The 18,815-nt window shown below is 35.2% G+C and overlaps 2 protein-coding genes across 3 annotated transcripts; both read left to right on the forward strand.

Annotated features, from left to right (window-relative positions):
- Positions 1-901: 901 nt before the first annotated feature.
- Positions 902-3,287, forward strand: LOC120209694 (protein TIC 22, chloroplastic-like). Of its 2 annotated transcripts, none has more exons than XM_039208637.1 (8): positions 902-1,316; positions 1,394-1,456; positions 1,587-1,661; positions 2,058-2,108; positions 2,470-2,529; positions 2,637-2,708; positions 2,900-2,951; positions 3,020-3,287. In XM_039208637.1, the coding sequence occupies exons 1-8, from the start codon at positions 939-941 to the stop codon at positions 3,025-3,027; spliced, it is 759 nt and encodes a 252-aa protein (XP_039064568.1). In that variant the 5' UTR covers positions 902-938; the 3' UTR covers positions 3,028-3,287. The 2 variants fall into 2 exon arrangements, with proteins under 2 accessions (XP_039064568.1, XP_039064563.1); XM_039208632.1 differs by having other exon boundaries at positions 903-1,316; positions 2,900-2,935.
- Positions 3,288-5,142: 1,855 nt separating this feature from the next.
- On the forward strand, positions 5,143-6,810 carry LOC120209635 (protein WEAK CHLOROPLAST MOVEMENT UNDER BLUE LIGHT 1-like). The gene is made up of 4 exons (XM_039208581.1): positions 5,143-5,157; positions 5,331-5,524; positions 5,596-6,301; positions 6,433-6,810. The coding sequence occupies exons 1-4, from the start codon at positions 5,143-5,145 to the stop codon at positions 6,778-6,780; spliced, it is 1,263 nt and encodes a 420-aa protein (XP_039064512.1). The 3' UTR covers positions 6,781-6,810.
- Positions 6,811-18,815: the final 12,005 nt, after the last annotated feature.

The following is an 18,815-nucleotide window of genomic DNA, read 5'->3' on the forward strand; positions in this document are numbered from 1 at the left end:
TTTATTAATTGTTTTCACACTAAAACGGCTATATGATCTTCTCTAATCATCCCCAACGTTCAGAAGTGATTCAAGGTGTATTTAAACAAGTTCTGAAGCCCTTGATCAACAAGAAATTATAGAGAAACAAGAGAGAAAGCATCAAACATCAAGTTTGTGCAAATCAAGCCAATTTTCCTTTCAATATTCATTTTGCTTTCAAGAACACCATTTGTGCTCATTTGTAATTATCTTTGAGTGTTCTTTTCTTGTTCTAGAATTGTGCAAACATCTTACCTTGTGAGGTTTTCCTTGTAAGTTTGCAAATTTGTAATCTTCTCTTTGGGAAAGAGTGTTCTCAAGAATTGGGGTATATTCTTGAGGGTGTTGTAAGGTTATCTCTTTGGCCTCAAAAGAAAGAACAAATTAGTGAATTTGTTGGAAAATCCTTAGTGTGGATAGCTAAGGTAGTGGACGTAGACTTTGATTGAGAAAGTCGAACCACTCTAAATCGCTATGCAATTACTTTCAATTTTCTGCAAAAGCTTCCACCAAATTTTTAATTGTCAATTCACCCCTCTTGGCCAATTCCGTCAATCGATTAACTCAACACCTTCTAATCTCAATGGTAGGCGTACTACTTTTTGTATTATATATATTTTGAAGAAGAAAGTTTATTCCTTCTAATCTGCCTAGTAGAATTTAAAAACTTTGTCAAGTATTAACTGAATTATAAAAGGAATAATATCACAAGTGATCCTTGATATTTTTTGAATCCCTCAGTTCATCCGTTTTGGACCGGTCCACTGGCTTTGGTAACTTTTGAAACCCAAGAGTTGGGAATTGGGTGGAAGCCCGTATATCCGATTGGATTGGATTGGACCATCGAAAGCATGCGTTAAACAAAACAAATACATTTTCAGCTTCATATCTGCAATTTTCTTTTTCCCTCGGAAAGAATGGAATTCCCAAAACCTCCTTCACTTCCGTCAAACCCTCTCTTATCCCTCTCCACTTTCTTCCACCGTCTCGGCGCCGAGCTCGCCACCCGCCTCCACCACACCAACCGTCTCGCCGCCGAATTCGCCTCTGGTTTCTCCCAGTCGGCTACTTCCAACCATCGTCCGCTCTTTGCTTCGGTTTCTCAGCCGAAGGCTGCGGTAGCGGCGGCTGCATCGCTGAGTCCCGGGCAAGTTGCGAAAACTCTAGTCGGAACCGCCGTGTATACGGTGAGCAACTCCAACAATGAGTTCGTGCTTATCTCTGATCCCAATGGAGCCAAGTCTATTGGCTTACTTTGCTTTCGCCTCGAAGACGCCGAGGCATTTCTCGCTCAGGTTTGTTAAAATTTTGAATTTGGAGATATTTTCGAAGCTTTTTCTGTGTTGATTTTATTTCATTTTTGCTTTCATAGGTTCGACTACGGAGAAGAGAGCTGAAAGGCAATGCTAAAGTAGTGCCGATTACACTTGATCAGGTTACTACTTTTTAGTTACGGGTTTGTCAATTGTCATTTGTGTTCAATAATTGAAATGTTAACTAAAATTGGATTGTAAATAACAATAGTGATTTTTATGATTTCTGGTTTTGCACTATATATGATACAGGTATACTCTCTGAAGGTTGAAGGAATTGCATTTCGTTTTCTGCCGGATCCAATTCAAATAAAGAATGCATTAGAGGTTAGTATTTAATTCAATTTGGTTTGAAGGTTGTTGTTAAAACATGTTCTTACGGTCTTAGAAGTGTTTAATGGAAAAATCATTATCCCAAAAATAGCAGAGCTTTTAATTCCGTGGACTTATTTCATGTTCATTGTCTTTACCACCATTTCTTATAAGAAATTTTAAGGCAGTGAAGGGAAAAATGAAAAAAAAAGGGTACAATTTTCATTTAGTTGGATGAGAAATGCGTGGGTGTCAATTTATATGTAAACTGCATGTTGGGGTACTTAGAGAAGATAACCATACTTAAAATGAAGTCATGATGATTATTGTTTCACACTTGAATGAAGATGCTATCTTTCTCAGTTGAAGAATTATGCATCATTACTCACAATAGTTTTTCATGTCTATTAGCTGAAAGCCAGTGATATCAAAAGTGGGTTCGATGGAGTTCCGGTTTTCCAGGTATGTTGTACATTTTGTTAAATACATATGATCTCCTTAAGAGTTGATCTATAGTTAATGACTTTTTCAGATTGGATAAGCTTTTTCACTATTGCATACAATTATCACATGGTTTTTTAGTGGCCATCAAAAGCTTATTTATGCAAATCTATGGTTACTCTTTTTTAGTAAGCAATTCTTATTTCTGTATTAGCATAGAATAAAGAGACTTTCTCGAATTGTTGCTGTGAATAGGAACACTTTCGATATTATCGTAATATTATTACTATTTGATGAATCATGAGATTTTCTTTCTCCACGGTTTCTCAAAACTATGTTATCACAAATTAATGTTATATTTTTTTAATGCTTCCATCTACAGTCTGACCTTCTTGCTGTGAGGAAGAAAAACAAGCGCTTTTTGCCAATATATTTCAATAAGGTTTGCTTCACCTATCAAGTTATAGATTTTTTTTCCTTTTCCAAAATGAATTTAAAGGTAGTTATCGAACGTAACTTTGTTTCTATTAATTTTTTACTATTGTATAGGAAGATATTGAAAAAGAACTTTCAAAGGTTTCAAGGGCACCAAGAGGACCCGGTGTTTCTCAACATATCACGGTATCGTGTTTGTCACGCACATGATTTTGACATTCACATCGTGTGTGCATGCATGGATGAATGATTACGCATCAACCCCCCGCCTTCCCTCAATGTTTCAATTGTTCCAGCATCGTATACACGTTTTACTACTGGTATAATTTTCCGTTTTGGTTTTCTTAATATTCATTTGATCTGATATGTTGGAGCAGGTTGGAAGCTTGGAAGATGTTTTGAAGAAAATGGAGGTAGAGGATCTAATCGGCATGTATTTCTATATAAGACGTACAATAAGGAATTGAATCTGATTGTGCATCATTGTTTCGATGCAGATGAGTGAGAAAAATTCGGGGTGGGACGATCTTATATTCATTCCGCCTGGTAAAAGCCATTCTCAACACATCCAGGACGTGGTGAAAGTATGAGGCAGTTCAGATGTTACTTCCGCCCGTCCATTTGATAACATCAGAAATGCAATTACAACTCAAAGCTATTGAATTCGAATATGGAACGGAAGTGATAGGAGTTATGCGATAAGAGTGGGATACCTCCATTTATGTACTCCGAGATCCGATGGGTTCTTCATATGTTACTGAAAAACAAAAAAGAAATAGGCAAGGGAAACGTTAGCTCTGGTCATTGATATTGCACATCTATACTTTGAACGAGTAAAGCATTAGTTGTCTATTGACATTTGTTCATATCTTCATCATCATTCATCAAAGGAAGGATATTTAGAAAAGGCAACGTAAAATTGCAATTTATATAGTTTAACTTATAGTAATACAAATATAATTTAAGTTGAATATAAATCGAATTTAATATTAGTAATATCTTATCTATTCATATTTTACAACATAATAATAATATTTTAAATTACCATAAAGTATAAATAAAAATAAAAATGAATATAAAATATAATTTCTTATTTTATTGGATTTTATATATTCAAATGTTTAATTTAATTTTAATAGGGTAGTAAATTTTTACAAAGTTTTTCAATATTGATATTAACTTTAGTCAATTAAATTATTTTTAAATAATATAGTTATATAATAATTAGTAAGGCATTAAAATAATCATTTTTGATAGATTTATTTAAACTAAAAATGGATAATCATGAAGAAATACAAAACAGTATTAGTTTGATCAAAATAGAAAAGATGCATTGCTTAGCCGTGTAAAACAATAAACCATTAATAATTGTTGTTTTTTGCTTTTGTTTCTCCCCTTAAACTCCGCGTTTGAAGTACTTGGAAATCATTATTAACGGATACCCCTCCCCTTTTCGTCTGTTTGTTTCTGGTTAGTCCGGTTAACTTCTTTTCGTAGTTTTTTGGAATGCAATTTGTGAATTAGCTTTCTGTTCATCTTTATATAATCAATGATTTGTTCATGAATTAAGCGCCAAACCATTTGTTTATCTTTTCAGCTCTGAGAATTTTGAAATTGCTGGGATTCAAGTTGAATGAATGCATAACGTTAAAGTGAGAAGCCAAGCTTATAGTTTCTTCATTTCATTCCGTTTTCTGCTTCGTTTTATTGCAGAAACAATCTACATTCAGATCAACTCGGATTAGCTCCACGTCCTTTCCCTTGAGCTTTCATTTACATTTGTTGATTTAATTATTTTCTTTTCATTTGATTCTATTGTTTAGAACTCTTAGCAACGAAATGCAGGATCCGCAGATTTTCTAGATAATAATTTGCCTTCTTATCTCAAAACATTCTCATTAATATCTATTCTTTTGAAAAGAAACAACCTTTCAAAGTATTAGCGGGAAGAAAAAACTTCAATCTTGATGTTCTGCCAAAATTGTTTATCTGCCTGTAGGAAAGTAAATAGAGATGCTTATGATTTTGAATTTGGATTGTATTTAATACAACATAGAGTGTTGACATTAATTTGTGAAAATCATGATTCAGTTTGAATTCCATTTCAGGTAAAGAAGTCTGTATGTATGTTCTAAGCTGATGAACGATCATAGAAATTTTTTTCATCTGATTAAATTGCTTTATCCTTGACAGACCCTTTAATTTGCAAGGCTGAGCTTATGTGGTTCTAGTTTTGGCGTTTGTAGAGATATGACCATATGGGGTAGAAATCTATTTTCCATTTTAATTACAGTTTGAATGAAATTATCCCCCAAAACAGGCTTTTGCATTAAATTAAATTTAATTGGCTGTTGAATATCTTCCCCCATTATTGTTATTTAAATGGTTTATTCACGCCTTGATATCATTAATCATTATTGATGTGTTCGGTTCATACAAAGAGGTAAAACGAATTTAAGATGACAAATCTTTGTTGCCACCTAGATTCGGCATGATTTCTAATGCTTGTTTACTCTTTGCATTTCTGATGTCTTTGATCAAAATTTGTTTGCAACCTGCTGTATCTTCTACAAATTGTAGAACTTAGATGGTGCTTTGATTGAGGACCTACTATTGTAGAATGCAGTGGCAGACAGTAATTTGTTTGTTGAAATTCACAATGTTTTCTAAATATATAATTTCAGGTTTTCATATCAACTTTTTGTCACTGACAAATTGTAAGAAATTAGATGGACTGGGCAGCGATTTCTTGTAAGCCTAGTTTACCTTTCCCTTCCCCTTACATGGCTTATGTTTTGTTGGTTTCAGACACCTTGGCCTGTCTACTTGCCGTTTTCTCAGATGCAAAATGCTAAAACAGAAGACATACCTCGTTTAGATTTTTTAGACGACCCAATTATAGGACAAGTAGATTATATAATAGATACTGCAGCTTTAGCTTCTTCAGTTGTCATTGATCAAACTGAGGTAGATCATCAGGGTAGGCTGATGGAAGGTTATAGGTGTGGGGGAGTACATGACAGTTCAGATGAACATGACATCTATCTAAAAATTCTTGTTCTGTTTCGCATAGTCATAATGAGGACATAATTCTTCCTCCACCTTCTAAACCAAAGGTTGGAGATTCTGAAATTCACCATGTAGCATCAGCCAGTTCTGTCGGAGCTATACATGGTGTTTCTGATGGTCAGCAACCTGAGCAAGCTGATTTAATTACCAGTTCTGTTGTCAACGGTGAGAATGACGTGATTTTGCCTTCTGCTTACTCCCATGATGTGAAATTAAGTGAGTTTACCTTGCCCCTTCCTGAGGTTGGCACCATTGATGTTCAATCTTCCCAAAATACTACAGATGAACAAAAATCTGAAAATGCTCTTTCTGCTTCCATTGGTTCCGAAAGTAATAACCAGATAAAATCACCTAATGATTCTACTCAACCCCTTCTTGTTGGCCCCGGTTCTGTTGATGGATTAGTAAAAGATACTTTGGATGGACAACAGAATCAAGGTGCAGATTCTCTTGGCAGCTCTCAAGTTCAACTTAATGGCACTATTTCATCCTCTCCCAAGGTCAATAACGTCAGTCATCTTGTTATACCTTATAAAAAGATTGTCAGTTCTATGGTTGAATCCCCAAAACCTGGTAACCTTATACCGAAAAAAGGTGATTTGAATAGGGGTTGTATTGTCACAGCTTCACCTTTTGAATCTGTCAAAGATGCAGGTTCCAAGTTTGGAGGAATGGTTAGATGGAAATCTCAGAGAACACAAACTCTGGAGGTATATTAGATGTATTTGTAATGGTGTTAATGCTATTTTAGTCTATTCTACTGCAATATATTTCTTCTTTTTTTCTCTGCCTACTTTATTTGTGTCTGATAAATGTAACTTGAACTTTTTTGGGGCTGTAGGGAGGATCCAAGGCTGTGGCCCAAGACCTTGAGAACCTACAGGAGCAGATGGTTGTATATAAGAAACAGTCAGTTGATGCTGAAGTGGAAAAAATTGAAGTATTGAAGGAGCTGGACAACACAAATAAACTAATAAAAGAACTAAAGCTAAGCCTGGATAGAGCACAAACGGATGAGAATCAGGCAAAACAAGACTCTGAACTCGCCAAGATCAGGGCGGAGGAAATGGAACAAGGGATTTGTAACGAGGCTAGTGTTGCAGCTGAGCAAAAGCTTGAGGTTGCTAAAGCCAGGCATGCAGCTGCTGTTGAGCTGAAATCTGTTAATGAAGAGTTGGAAATGTCGTAACCGGTTTTCGTCCGGGCACGAAATATTAAATTTGGCGGGAAAATTGATGTGAATAAATAATTTTGAAAATAAATAATTTGGGAGTCGCCATCGGCCTTTTGGGTCAGGTAGGTCGAATACCTAAAAATTATTTTTTAAAAGAGTTTTAAGAAAACACTAATAAAAAATGAACTGGTCTGCGTTTTATAACCAAAAATTCGTTCTTTTTAATAAAAAGGGATTCGTGGTCGGTTACGTTTAGGGAAGGATTAGCACCCCTACAACGCCCAAAATTGGTACTTTTTAATTATAAATTGTCTCTTATTATTAAAATTTAAAAATTCAAAAATATATTTAATTTATAATCTTATTATTTCAAAATTATATAAAAAATATTTATTTATTTAAAAATATCAGAAAAGAACTTCTAGGTGCCTTAAAACAGCTCTTTTCTTTGATATTGATAAATTTTAAATAATATTGTTTAATTTTTAATTTTAAAACATCAGAATAGGACGTCCAGTTGTTTTAAGACTGTCCTTTTCTTCGATATTAAAATAAATATTTAAAAATTACTATTTATTATATATATATGAATATATAAAAATATTTATTCATATAATAAACATACTACTAAAACAATATATTTAAAAACAATAAAATAAATGAAAACATATAAAATAACTGACTAAATTACAGTAAAAATAAAATTAAAAATCTAATTCATAATTAACCAAAATTATAGGGATTAAACGTGCTATTTTCTTATTTAATAATTTAGTGACTAAAATAAAATTATCTAAAATTCGGATATTATAATAAAATAAATTAAAAATATAAACTAAGGATTAAAATATTATTTATTAAAATTGAGGGATTAAATCTGTTATTTATCCTAAATATATTATTTTAATTAAAAGGACTAAAATAAATTAAATTAAAATTCGAAGACTGGATTAAAAATATTATAAATTCAATTTAGTGACTAAAATGTAAAGTTTACAAGTTCGGAGGACTGCGGACGGGGTTTAACTATTGTTTAATTACGCGCATAGTCCTTCCCGAAACGACGTCGTTCGGGAAGGACTATAAAAGTCCAAAACTGGCTGGCCCGAAGGGCCAGCTTCATTTCATCATTTTCCTTCTCTCTCTCTTCTCTGAGAGAGAGAAGTTTCTCTCGCTTCTCTCTAAAACAGAGAGAAGCCCAGCCAGCCGGCAGTCGTTAGTCGGCGTTCTTCCGCCGTCAACCACCGCCGCCGGCCACCGAAAATTTTTTTTTATATATATAAACGTAGATCGGACCGTCCTAATGACGGTTCCGATGCTCTTTTCCGTTAAACGGCTCCCAATCGGAGTAAATCTAAAAAGAATACCTTCGGTTTTTCGAAGGTTTTGGTGAGATCCGGCGTTTGGCTTCCTCGGTAAGTCTTTCCTTCTTCCTTTTTCCTTCTTTTTTTTTGTTTCTGGTTGTGGGATATTTGACTGAGATCGTTGGTTAGTAGTTGTTTTTTTTTCTTTCTCTATTTTTTTTTCTCCGGTTCTGTATCTCTCTTTTTCTGTCTCTCTGTCCCGTGGTTTTTTTTTTTTTCAGGTTCGGGTGGTGGCTTTTATAGCCACCACCGTTGTAGCTGTCGGATCGGTCCGAAGAGGGGGTCTCGGTGAGTCACCGGACTACCAGTGGTGACTCACCCCGTAGCCGTGTCGTGGACGGCTGGCGTTGGAGCTTCTGGAGCGTTCGGTTGGGACGTGGCAGCGGCGGAGGCGGCGAGATAGCAGCGGCGGCCGCGTGTCCCTAGGGTATCAGACCCTAGGGTTTCCATCTGGGGCAATCTGGACCGTTGGATCGTGCCAGATCCAACGGCTGTGATGAGGCGGCCGGCTAGATTAGGGTTAGGAAACCCTGACTGGAAACCCAAATGTTTAGGGTTTCTGGTTTGATTTGGACCGGTTCTGGTTTGTTTGTAACTGGGCCGGTCCAGTTGTAATTGGTCTGTAATTATTTATTTATATATTTATTTAATATGTATTTAATAATAATAATAATAATAATAATAATAATAATAATAATAATAATAATAATAATAATAATAATAATAATATGGATAAAAAATTAGTATCTTCAGCTGCCCCTCTTTGCTCATTCTTGTGTTAACAAGAATAGGGCAAAGATGAAAAGATAATAAATTTTTTTTTATCCATTTGGCTTTACTTTGATCATAATGGATATATTGAATAAATTCTTCTCTCTCTCCAGATGAGTTCTTCTTATTATGAACTTTCTGCTGGGGATGATGATGACCTCCTTTCTGTGATAGAGTCATTCAAAAGGTTGAATAAGCTCTTGATGAGTTCTTCTCATTATGAACTTTCTCTAGAAAGGCTGATGTTAATCTATCTCCTTCTGTGATAGAATTATACAAAAAGTTGAACAAGTTCTTCTTATTATGAACTTCTTCTTTCTTCTTCAGATGAGTTCTTCTCATTATGAACTCTCCCTGGCAATGTTGATCTATCAAATGATGAATTCAAACCAAAAAATTGAACAAGTTCTTCTCATTATGAACTTCTTCTTCCTTCTTCAGATGAGTTCTTCTCATTATGAACTTTCTCTGGAAAAAATAATCCATCCAGTGATGAATTCAGATAAAAGGTTGAACAAATTCTTCTCATTATGAACTTCTTCTTCCTTCTTCAGATGAGTTCTTCTCATTATGAACTTTCTCTGGAAAAAATAATCCATCCAGTGATGAATTCAGATAAAAGGTTGAACAAATTCTTCTCATTATGAACTTCTTCTTCCTTCTTCAGATGAGTTCTTCTTATTATGAACTTTCTCTGGAAAAGATGATCCATCAAGTGATGAATTCAGGTAAAAGGTTGAACAAATTCTTCTCATTATGAACTTCTTCTTCATTCTTCAGATGAGTTCTTCTCATTATGAACTTTCTCTGGAAAAGATGATCCATCAAGTGATGAATTCAGGTAAAAGGTTGAACAAATTCTTCTCATTATGAACTTCTTCTTCCTTCTTCAGATGAGTTCTTCTCATTATGAACTTTCTCTGGAAAAGATGATCCATCAAGTGATGAATTCAGGTAAAAGGTTGAACAAATTCTTCTCATTATGAACTTCTTCTTCCTTCTTCAGATGAGTTCTTCTCATTATGAACTTTCTCTGGAAAAGATGATCCATCAAGTGATGAATTCAGGTAAAAGGTTGAACAAATTCTTCTCATTATGAACTTCTTCTTCCTTCTTCAGATGAGTTCTTCTCATTATGAACTTTCTCTGGAAAAGATGATCCATCAAGTGATGAATTCAAACAAAAAGTTGAACAAGTTCTTCTCATTATGAACTTCTTCTTCTTTATTCAGATGATGTTCTTCTCATTATGAACTTCTCCTTCCTTCTTCAGATGAGTTCTTCTCATTATGAACTTCTCTGGAAAAGCTGCTCCATCAAGTGATGGATTTGAATCTTTGCTAAAATCTTTGAAATTCCTGTTAAAAATTCAGCATAGATGAAAATGAATGAAAATGCACCTATTTTTGTAAACACCTAAAATATGATGCATGAATGTTGAATTATTTGATTTCAGATTGGTGAATTGAGTATTTCTTCAATTGTAAAAACCCAATAGATTTTTCTTCTTCAAATGAAAGAATCTATCATCTTTGACCAATGTAGATATAATGTCACAAAAATCTCTTGAGAATAAAACTCAATAGTATAGGCTCTTGAAAAGCTTGCATTCAGGTAACATGTTGATTCTGATAACAACTCATCTGATTATGAAGTGACCTTTCAAGATGATTTCACAGATATCGATAGTTCTTCTAATACCGAGAAATCTTGAATTCTGATTCTGATGAGGAGAATAAACTGTTATACTTGACAAAAATGGGATTCTCAAAGGCTGAAGCTTCAATAGCCATGTAGAGATGTGTGGTCCAAATTCATCAATTGCAGAATTGGCAAATTTTATATGTGCTGCTCACATGACTAAAGATGCTGACGCACTTCTTCCGGTAAAAGATGGGAAGCCATTATGTGATAATCCCAGTTACAAGCAAAGACGAAACTTATGCTATGATTTTTGGGAAAGGGATAAGCAAAAGAATCTTGAAAAGAAACTTCTTAATGAAGACGATCATGCAGTTCATCTTTTAATTCCAATGATTGGTTCTGTAGTTTCTACCAAACCAGATCAGATAACTCAAAGAACACTTCCAGAAGATGCTATTGGCAAATTCATCTTCTAAACTCAATGATTGGTTCTGTCCAACCAGATCAGATAACTCAAAGAACACTTCCAGAAGATGCTATTGACAAATTCATCTTCTAAATTCAATGATTGGTTCTGCCAAACCAGATCAGATAACTCAAAGAACACTTCTAGAAGATGCTATTGACAAATTCATCTTCTAAATTCAATGATTGGTTCTGCCAAACCAGATCAGATAACTCAAAGAACACTTCTAGAAGATGCTATTGGCAAATTCATCTTCTAAATTCAATGATTGTTCTGTCCAACCAGATCAGATAACTCAAAGAACACTTCTAGAAGATGCTATTGACAAATTCATCTTCTAAATTCAATGATTGGTTCTGCCAAACCAGATCAGATAACTCAAAGAACACTTCTAGAAGATGCTATTGGCAAATTCATCTTCTAAATTCAATGATTGGTTCTGCCAAACCAGATCAGATAACTCAAAGAACACTTCTAGAAGATGCTATTGGCAAATTCATCTTCTAAATTCAATGATTGTTCTGGGATATCATAATGCTTATTTGATGTAGAGCCAGAATTTGTAGATTCGAAGCATTTCCATGCTATTACACTGAAAAGGGCTATATAATTCTGCCAATTAAGAACAGAGTTTCTCTTATTCTGCTTCCTCCATGTGCTGATGCTTTTCCATTGACAAAGAAATGATGGCATCCTTGGAATCCAAGAACAAAGTTGAACTGTTTATAAACATGTACAGGAAGTGCCAAATTGACAGAAAGGATCTGTAAGAGACATGTTTCCCAGTGATATCAATATCTTGTTTCTTTTTGCTAGAATCAGTGCTGCAAAGATCGACTTCTACTGTCTTAGTATATCTTTGAAAACAGATGTGCAAGAACTGAATGGTGATCGGTTGGAGCAATTGATGAATAGATTTGGCGGATTCGACCTTGTTGCCGGTAGCATCCCGTGTAACAATCTTGATGTTCATGGCTTTAAGATGGTGATGATTTGCTTACTTTGTATTCCATGTATTTAAAAGTATTAACATAAAGTGATATTCAGAAATCTTTAAATTATTTCAAAATTATGTTAATTTATAAAAATAAATTGGATTTCTACAAATAAATTGAATCTCAAATAAATTGAACTTGAAATAGATAGAATTGTATTCAAAGTTATGGCAAGCATAAGAATAATAAAAATTCAAATGTCTCAACAAATTATAAGCATAAGTATTTCTAAATTAATCAAGTTGATACAATTTAGAGAAATGATGTAAGCTTTTGTCTGGAAGATCTCAAACGTTGTCGAAATGCTTGTAGATGTGAAGTTTCTCCCATACTGTCAAAATCTTAAGAGAGTTCAATTGCCAGATGCCTAATATCAAACTGCATTTGAGCCGCCTTTTCAGGTTTTCAACTCAAATCCTTCCTTTGGTTACAAGATGCCCTTTGCGGGCTTTCACCTTGACCCTCCTTTTTCTTTTTCTTTTCTCTTTTTTCCTTTTTTTTTCTTTTTCTTTCTTTTCTTCAAGCATAATATTTCTTGACAGAATCCGAGTTTATTGGATTTCTCAAAATTTTTCCATCAATTTCTGCCAAGATCAATGCTCCTCCGGAAAAGGCCTTTTTCACAACGTATGGCCCTTCCCAATTAGGCATCCATTTCCCACGGAAATCTTTATGTATAGGCAAGATCTTTTTTAGTACTAGATCACCCTCTTGGAATTCTCTTGGATGTACTTTTTTGTCATGAGACTTCATCATCCGTTTCTGATACATCTGTCCATGGCAAATAGCTTTCAATCTTTTCTCCTCAATAAGGTTCAATTGATCAACTCTAGCTTGGATCCATTCAGATTCATCCAATTTTGTTTCTCTCAATATTCGAAGCGATGGAATCTCAACTTCAATTGGTAAGACTGCTTCCATCCCATAGACTAAAGAAAAGGCGTTGCCCCAGTAGATGTTCGAACAGTAGTTCGGTATGCATATAGAGCAAAAGGTAACTTCTCGTGCCAATCTTTGTAAGTTTCAGTAGTCTTTGTAATGATTCTCTTGATGTTCTTATTTGCTGCTTCAACTGCCCCATTCATCTTTGGACGATATGCCACTGAATTTGCATGTTTGATCTTAAACTGTGCACAAAGTTCGGTCATCATTTTGTTATTCAGGTTCAGAGCATTATCTGTAATGATCCTCTCTGGTAGGCCATATCGGCAAACTATCTCTTTCTTTATGAACTTGCAGACTGTGGACCTCTTAATATTGGTATATGAAGCAGCTTCAACCCATTTGGTAAAATAATCAATTGCCACAAGGATGAAACAATGTCCATTCGATGCTTTTGGTGTAATTGCTCCAATGACATCTATTCCCCACATAGAAAATGGCCAGGGTGCTGTCATTACATGTAAAGGAGATGGGGGTACATGAATCTTGTCTGCATATATCTGGCATTTATGACATTTCCTTGCATAATCAATGCAATCTGTGTACATAGTAGCCCAATAGTATCCATATCTCATTATTTTTCTGGCCATGGAAAGACCATTTGCATGTGTTCCACATATTCCACTGTGTACTTCTTCAATGACGTTTCGAGCTTCGCTGGTATTTAAACATCTCAATAGCATTTGATCATTGCTTCTTCTATACATAATCTCTCCATCAAGAAAATATCCAGCAGCCATTCTTCTCAAGGTTCTTTTATCAATTTCCGATGCATTTGGTGGGTAACTTTGATTTTTGATATATTGCAGGATATCATGATACCATGGTTTACCATCTACCTCTTCTTCCACACTATAACAATGTGCAGGAATTTCATATACTTGCATTTTGATTGGCATCATATCAACTTTCTTGGTTGCTTGAAACATAGCAGCTAATGTAGCCAAAGCATCTGCCATTTGATTTTCTTCTCGAGGGAGATAATTGAATGTAACTTTCTCAAATTCCTTCACTAATTCAAGGGTAAAATTTCGATATTCCAACAATTTGGGATCTTTTGTTTCCCATTCTCCTCGCAATTGATACACCACTAACGATGAATCTCCATATATTTTGAGACATTTGATTTTTCTTTCTATAGCTGCTTTCAATCCCATGACACAAGCTTCATATTCCGCCATGTTATTGGTGCAAAAGAACTCCAGTCTACTTGTAAAGGGATAATAAACATTTTCTGGAGAAATTAACACTGCCCCGATTCCTCGTCCCAAAGCATTAGATGCTCCGTCAAAATAAAGCTTCCAAGTTGCAAATTCATCATTTGTTCTGAATTCTTCATTCATGGATATGCACAACAGATCTTCATCGGGAAAATTAAAGTTCAAAGGCTGATAATCATTTAATACACGACTGGCCAGAAAATCGGCTATGACACTTCCTTTTATCACTTTTTGGTTGACATATACAATATCAAACTCAGATAATAACATCTGCCATCTAGCCATTCTGCCTATCAAAGCTGGTGATTCCATTAAGAATTTCAAAGGATCAAGTTTTGATATCAACCAAGTAGTATGGTATAACATATATTGTCTGAGTCTTCGAGTAGTCCATACCAAAGCACAACATAATTTTTGTATTGGTGGATATCGAACTTCACAATCAGTAAATTTCTTGCTCAGATAATAAATAGCTTTTTCTTTTCTTCCAGATTCATCATGCTGTCCTAGTACACATCCCATCGAATTTTCGAAGACCGTCAAATAGAGAATTAATGGTCTATCAGGCATTGGTGATACTAAAATTGGGGCATTGGATAAGTATTTCTTAATAATATCCAAAGCTTCTTGACATTCTTCATTCCAGACTTCAGGATTGTTCTTTCGAAGTAATTTGAACACTGGATCACATTTGTCAGTTAATTGAGAAATGAACCGAGATATATAATTTAATCTTCCCAAAAAGCCTCGAACTTCTTTTTTTGTATTGGGTGGTGGAAGATCTTGAATTGCTTTGACTTTATCTGGATCAATCTCGATTCCTTTTTTGCTGACCACAAATCCCAAAAGTTTCCCAGAAGTTACCCCAAAAGTGCATTTAGCGGGGTTGAGCTTTAATTGATACTTCCTCAATCTCTGGAAAAGCTTCCTCAAATTTTGAATATGTTCTTCTTCAGTTCGGGATTTGGCAATCATGTCATCTACGTATACTTCAATCTCTTTGTGCATCATGTCATGAAACAAAGTTACCATGGCTCTTTGATACGTTGCCCCTGCATTTTTCAATCCAAATGGCATCACTTTATAACAGAATGTGCCCCACATGGTTATAAATGTTGTTTTTTCCATGTCTTCAGGATTCATTTTTATCTGATTATATCCTGAAAAGCCATCCATAAATGAAAACCATGCGTGCCCAGCAGTATTGTCCACCAATGTGTCTATGTGGGGTAATGGAAAACTATCTTTTGGACTAGCTTTGTTGAGATCTCTGTAATCCACACACATTCGAACCTTCCCATTCTTCTTTGGTACAGGCACAATGTTGGCTACCCATTCTGGATATTTAGATGCCTGTAGGAAACCTGCATTGATATGTTTCATTACTTCTTCTTTGATTTGCAACAACATTTCTGGCCTCATCCGTCTGAGCTTTTGTTGGACCGGTTTATATTTTGGATTGATTGGAAGCTTGTGTATCACTATATCTGTGCTTAAACCAGGCATATCTTGATAAGACCAGGCAAAGATATCTTTGAACTCTTGAAGGAGATTTATCAATTCTTGTTTTATCTGGATGGTCAGAGTAGTACCAATTTTCACCTCTTTCATTTCTTCATCTGTTCCCAAATTCACAATCTCAACCTCTTCCTTGTGGGGTAGAATTTGTTTATCTTCTTTTTCTACCAATCTTAATAGTTCAGTAGGAACATCACATTCCAGTTCATCCTCACAACCATTGATTTCTTCCAGACATATAGGATGCTCTAAATTTATCACTGGATTAAATTTAGGAATACACATGCTATTAACACGGTGACACCTGCAAATTTAAATCAGACATATTTCCGAAAGAATATAGTAAATTTATGAAATGTAAAAATGTAATAAAATGTAAAGAATGATTGCCATCTAAAAATTTTAAAGAAAATTTCTTATATTTAACATAATTTCTTTTACAATATAACGAAAAGTTTTCATATTTTTGAACTAAACATAAAGATTAGTTCTGAATATTACTCTGCGTTAATATTAAAAACTATAGGAAGATCTTCAGTGGTCCAATTGGTGAGTGTTTCTCCAGGAAGACATGGTCGAATCCTATCCAAGTATTTGCCAATTTTGTTGTCATTTATGATCATGTTGATAAATAATCCATTCATAGCTTCTTCGACTATGTCTTGATCTTTCGTCAACTTTTCTTCTTTAAAGGCTTCAACGAGCTGCTGTTCTACATTAATTGTTCCCCCTGATCTGAATATGGTCTTCAACTGTGGGAATGACATGTATTTCCAAAGGATTTCTCCCCCTTTCAATTTTGCCTTTCTGTATTCACATCTTCTTTTCATCTCTTTGTTCTTTTGCTGAAGATTGGGCTTAAACCCTAGCCCAAAACGGTCTTTTTTCATCTTTATACTGATAGGAACTGAAATCCCTTGAAGACTCTTTCCTAGACCTTTCCCAGCTTTAGCTCCGATGCCTAAAGTTTGTTGTACCGTCATCTTGGTGCAATCAGACAATCTGGGATATGGAATTTTGCTTCCTTCTTCAATAAAGGTTGCATTTACAAATTCAAGAGCTCGAAAAGAGCATTCAAGAGCCTCATCATTGGTGTCGATATATGGAACATCGCTTGTTACAGACGCAATGATTTCTTCTTCAGCACTGACGCATATTAGTTGTCCATCAACAACAAATTTCAATTTCTGATGTAATGAAGAAGGAACGGCTCCTGCTGAATGAATCCATGGCCTCCCTAATAGACAATTATATGTGGGGTGGATGTCCATCACCACAAAGTCAATATTGTACACGACTAGGCCAATTAACAACGGTATTTCCATTTTCCCAAGCACTTCTTTTTGAGTACCATCAAATGCTCGTACTACATTCTGATAACTCTTCATATGTGATTGATCCAGAGGCATTCTTTGAAGTGTGACTAGAGGCATTAAATTGAGAGCGGATCCATTGTCAATCAATACTCCTGGCAACACATGACCATGACAGTGTGTCGTGATGTTCAAAGCTTTTACTGACCCCATTCCGCCTTCCGGTATTTCATCATCGGTGAATGTTATATAATTGTCAGCGGCTATATGTCCCACAATTCTGTCAAGTTTATTGAGGGATATATCTTCAGGGATAAATGTTTGATTGAGAATTTTCATCAAAGCATTTCTATGTGCTTCTGAATTCATCAATAGATCAAGAATAGAAATTCTCGCTTGTTGTTTGTGTAGTTGTTCAACCACACTATACTCACTATGTTTCAAAAATTTCAAAAATTCTTGAGCTTGTTTTTCTGTCACAGGTTCATTAAATGCTGGAAGGGATTCATCCTCAAATACCTTCTGAGGTATTGCCATGGCTTTTCCTTTTGCTTTCACTTGTTCTGAAGCATTGGATGTTTCGGGAGAGTAACATCTCCCACTTCTTGTAAAGAAACCGACCTCGCTCACTGCTTCAGACGTCGATGTTGTACTCAGGCTTTGTATTTTCTCTTCTGTTTTTTCTAGAGAAACAGATCCTCCTACCATTGAAACATTGGTAGTATAATTCCAAGGTACCCTGCGGGTATCTTTGTATGGAAATGGTAGAGGAGTGGTGATGACTACTTTCGGCTTTATTGGTGCAGGAAACACCGTAGATGATTTCACATTAATGATCACAAGATCATTTATTCTTTGACTCGGCTTAGAATCCTCTGATGAGCAAACATCATTTTCTTTTTTCCCTGGTTCTTCTTCAAAGAATTCTATTTCTCTGTTGTTCATCAATTTTTGCACCAAATCCCTAAATTCAGGACATAGTTGAATTTTATGTCCTTTCTCCTGATGATATTCACAATAATTCTTGCCTTCATTCTGCTTTGGCCTGAATTGTTGTGGAATTATACCGGCTACAGAGAGTTGTTGGAATACCCAAACAAAAGGAGATTTAATTTCAGAAATGTCAGTTTTTGCTTTCTTTCTGTTCTCTTCCTGAATTGCATTCACGTTTTTATCTCCATGATTTGGCAATGGATGATTTGATGCAGATGGTGTATTGAATTCCAACTTCCCAGTGTTGATCAAATTTTGAACCACCCTTTTGAATGCTAAACAGTTTTCAATAGAATGACCTGTGATTCCTTCATGATAAACACAGTGTGCCTTTGTATCATACCAAGGAGAGAATGGTGGTTGCATGGGAACCAAAGGATAGGGCCGTATGACATCTGCTTTTAACAGTGAGTCATAGATCTCAGCATATGGTACTGGTAAAGGTGTAAAAGATAACCTTTCATTTTCCTTTCGAGATCCTCTGGAATCTGCTCGATTAGTGTTTGTTTCTTCTTTCTTAACCCTTGGCTGGGTTATTGTAACACTTTTCGATGAATCCTTGCTGTAAGAATTGGCATTGTTGACTTCATTCTCCTTTTTCCGGTATGTAGGTCTTTTGGAACTAGACCCCTCATTTGATTCAATTTTGCCACTTTTCAAAACATTTTCAATGAGTTCTCCAGAAATGACCAAATCTGCAAAATTTCTGGTTGCATTCCCCATTAGATGATTTAAATAAGGAGCCTTCAAGGTATGAACAAATATTACTGTGGCCTCTTTTTCTGACAAAGGTGGTTGAACTTGGGCCGCAGTGTCACGCCATC

Source organism: Hibiscus syriacus, unplaced genomic scaffold, assembly GCF_006381635.1.
Source record: "Hibiscus syriacus cultivar Baekdansim isolate YM2019G1 unplaced genomic scaffold, ASM638163v2 tig00000657_pilon, whole genome shotgun sequence".
Lineage (NCBI taxonomy): Eukaryota > Viridiplantae > Streptophyta > Magnoliopsida > Malvales > Malvaceae > Hibiscus > Hibiscus syriacus.

Bases quoted from the DNA above. Each gene is read 5' to 3' on its own strand.
- LOC120209694 (XM_039208632.1), top strand. From the start codon at position 939: ATGGAATTCCCAAAACCTCCTTCACTTCCGTCAAACCCTCTCTTATCC. The intron at 1,457-1,586 runs GTTACTACTTTT...TATATGATACAG, and splicing joins TGCCGATTACACTTGATCAG to GTATACTCTCTGAAGGTTGA. The intron at 2,530-2,636 runs GTTTGCTTCACC...ACTATTGTATAG, and splicing joins TGCCAATATATTTCAATAAG to GAAGATATTGAAAAAGAACT.
- LOC120209635 (XM_039208581.1), top strand. The intron at 5,525-5,595 runs GTGTGGGGGAGT...TGTTTCGCATAG, and splicing joins AGGCTGATGGAAGGTTATAG to TCATAATGAGGACATAATTC. The intron at 6,302-6,432 runs GTATATTAGATG...TTGGGGCTGTAG, and splicing joins AGAGAACACAAACTCTGGAG to GGAGGATCCAAGGCTGTGGC.